Consider the following 2,325-nt stretch of genomic DNA (forward strand, 5'->3'; position numbering starts at 1 on the left):
CCAAATCACAATAAAAAATATAATAAAAAAACTGCCAGCCAAATTTGTGGCTCACCTCCTTTCATATCACACATTATATGCACTTAAAAAAATGCTAAATGCAAAATGGTATTTGCTTTCCTCTCATTTTTCTTATTTCCATTTATTTTATCTTGCTATATCATGTCTCTTTTGTGAGTTGCTGTAAATCATAACTTCTGGCTGGGAGTTACTATATTTTCTTAATTATTCTACATGTGTTGTATATACGTGTATATGTGTATTCAAGGGGAGGGTAAGAGTTAAAAGCTTTCCCATTTTTTTTGAGTGAGATGGGAAAAGTATTTAACTTTTTTAACTTTTCCCTTCATGGGAAGCAAATTTAGTATTGCACACCAAAGAGATTGCAAGCTGTCTTTGTGATTCTGAGGAAATAGGTCAAAGTTCTAGCTCAAATATCCCAGTCACCTCTAGAATATTGGTTTGCTTAATCAAAACTACAGTAACTCCCACCTTGCTTTATGTCCGTTAAGAAATACATCTTTAAGGAAAGCGTCTGGTGCTGTGTAAGGAGGAAGCAATTGTGTATTGAAATCTTCCACAGAAGAAAATCTAGGTATATCATCTTAGACTTGAACTACGAACACAGAGTTTGAAAGTTAAGCACCTGCTGGCAAGTTGAGAACCCGCTCAAGGTCTCTATACCACCTTAGAGGGGTGTGAGGGATGGGAGATTGGCTAGAGGAAGTTTTCAGAAAAGCGTATCGGTTTCCACGTGCTGATCCTCGTTTCCGTCAGGCTCGGCAGCACCATTGAGGCGTTGAGCCTCAAAGCTGGGCGGCTGGGAGAGAAGAGGCGGGGAGAAAGTCAGCCTTATCAGCTGATGTTTTGACGCAGGGATAAGTCCCCACTTTGATAAGGAAGGTCCGGTTGGGCGCGCCAGAGGTCTCTCTTCCAAGCTGCAGCCCCAGATGATGTAGGGAGGGGGACGGAGTAAGGGCAGAAAACAGGTCCCAGAAAGCCTGACTTCCTCAGCACCTGAGTTGAGGTTGCAACCCGGTGATAGGAGAAAGAGATAGCGGGTAGGGAGACAACTGCAGCGGGAGTTTACAGCTCTGACGCATCAGCACCTCTCCTGGCACCCAGAGGCCCCGCGGCTGCCCAGCTTCTCCCCAGCGGGCTAAGTGAGCAGCAGCCTGGGAGATGCTGGGCTCTGGGCGACCAGACAGCCCTCTCCGCCAAGAGGAGCAGCTTTGGGCATGTGACCGCTTAGGCGGGCCCTAGCTGCAAGGCGGTGCTGCCCCTCTCCTCAGCTTTCGGAGCCTCTGACGGATTCAGACTTGTCGCGGCTCACAGCTCAGCCTCCTCCTCTCTGCCACACCATCTCCCACGGATGCTCACTTGCACGCGAGGTCGGAGCCAAATTCACAGGCACTTCCCAGAAACCCCGTTGGAGTGGCTCTGGGCGCAGTGGCCACCTTAGTGCTCCTTAATGCCCCTTCTGCACGTACCCTGGGCTGGATTCCTGACTCAGACATGGATTTGCCTGTAAACCTAACCTATTTTTATCTTTCTACCCCTTCCTCCTTGGAGACCAACCGCAGCCTGGGGACAGACCTGCGTCCTAGGCCACCCCTTCTCTCTGTCTTCGGTGTGCTCATTCTGACCTTGCTGGGCTCTCTAGTGGCAGCGACGTTCGCCTGGAACCTGCTGGTGCTGGCTACCATCCTGCGTGTGCGCACCTTTCACCGCGTGCCGCACAATCTGGTGGCGTCCATGGCCATCTCAGACGTACTGGTGGCCGCACTGGTCATGCCACTGAGCCTGGTACACGAGCTCTCCGGGCGCCGCTGGCAGCTGGGCCGGCGACTGTGTCAGCTGTGGATCACATGTGATGTGCTGTGTTGCACCGCCAGCATCTGGAACGTTACAGCTATCGCCCTGGACCGCTACTGGTCCATTACCCGCCATCTGGAGTACACACTCCGCGCCCGCAAGCGGGTCTCCAACATTATGATTGCACTCACCTGGGCACTCTCCGCCATCATCTCCCTGGCCCCGCTGTTCTTCGGTTGGGGGGAGACCTACTCTGAGGGCAGCGAGGAGTGCCAGGTGAGCCGCGAACCATCCTACACCGTGTTTTCCACGGTGGGCGCCTTCTACCTGCCGCTCTGTGTGGTGCTTTTCGTGTACTGGAAGATCTACAAAGCTGCCAAGCTCCGCGTGGGCTCTAGGAAGACCAACAGCGTCACACCCATGTCTGAAGTTGTGGAGGTGGGTGTTATAGTGATACTTAAAAATACTTTACTTGAATTTGAACAGGCTTTATTTCCAGCAAGTCCCTCT

General features: G+C 51.4%; 1 protein-coding gene across 1 annotated transcript in view; it reads left to right on the top strand.

Moving 5' to 3' along the window:
• Positions 1-1,515: 1,515 nt before the first annotated feature.
• Positions 1,516-2,325, top strand: part of HTR5A (5-hydroxytryptamine receptor 5A) — a 34,573-nt gene continuing 33,763 nt past the window's right edge. Inside the window, exon 1 of the mRNA XM_007956318.1 lies at positions 1,516-2,253. Coding sequence (XP_007954509.1) covers positions 1,516-2,253 — 738 coding nt within the window. The remainder of the gene's footprint in view (positions 2,254-2,325) is intronic.

The sequence above is a fragment of the Orycteropus afer genome, unplaced genomic scaffold, assembly GCF_000298275.1.
Source record: "Orycteropus afer afer isolate SDZICR_OR568_19922 unplaced genomic scaffold, OryAfe1.0 scaffold00606, whole genome shotgun sequence".
NCBI lineage: Eukaryota > Metazoa > Chordata > Mammalia > Tubulidentata > Orycteropodidae > Orycteropus > Orycteropus afer.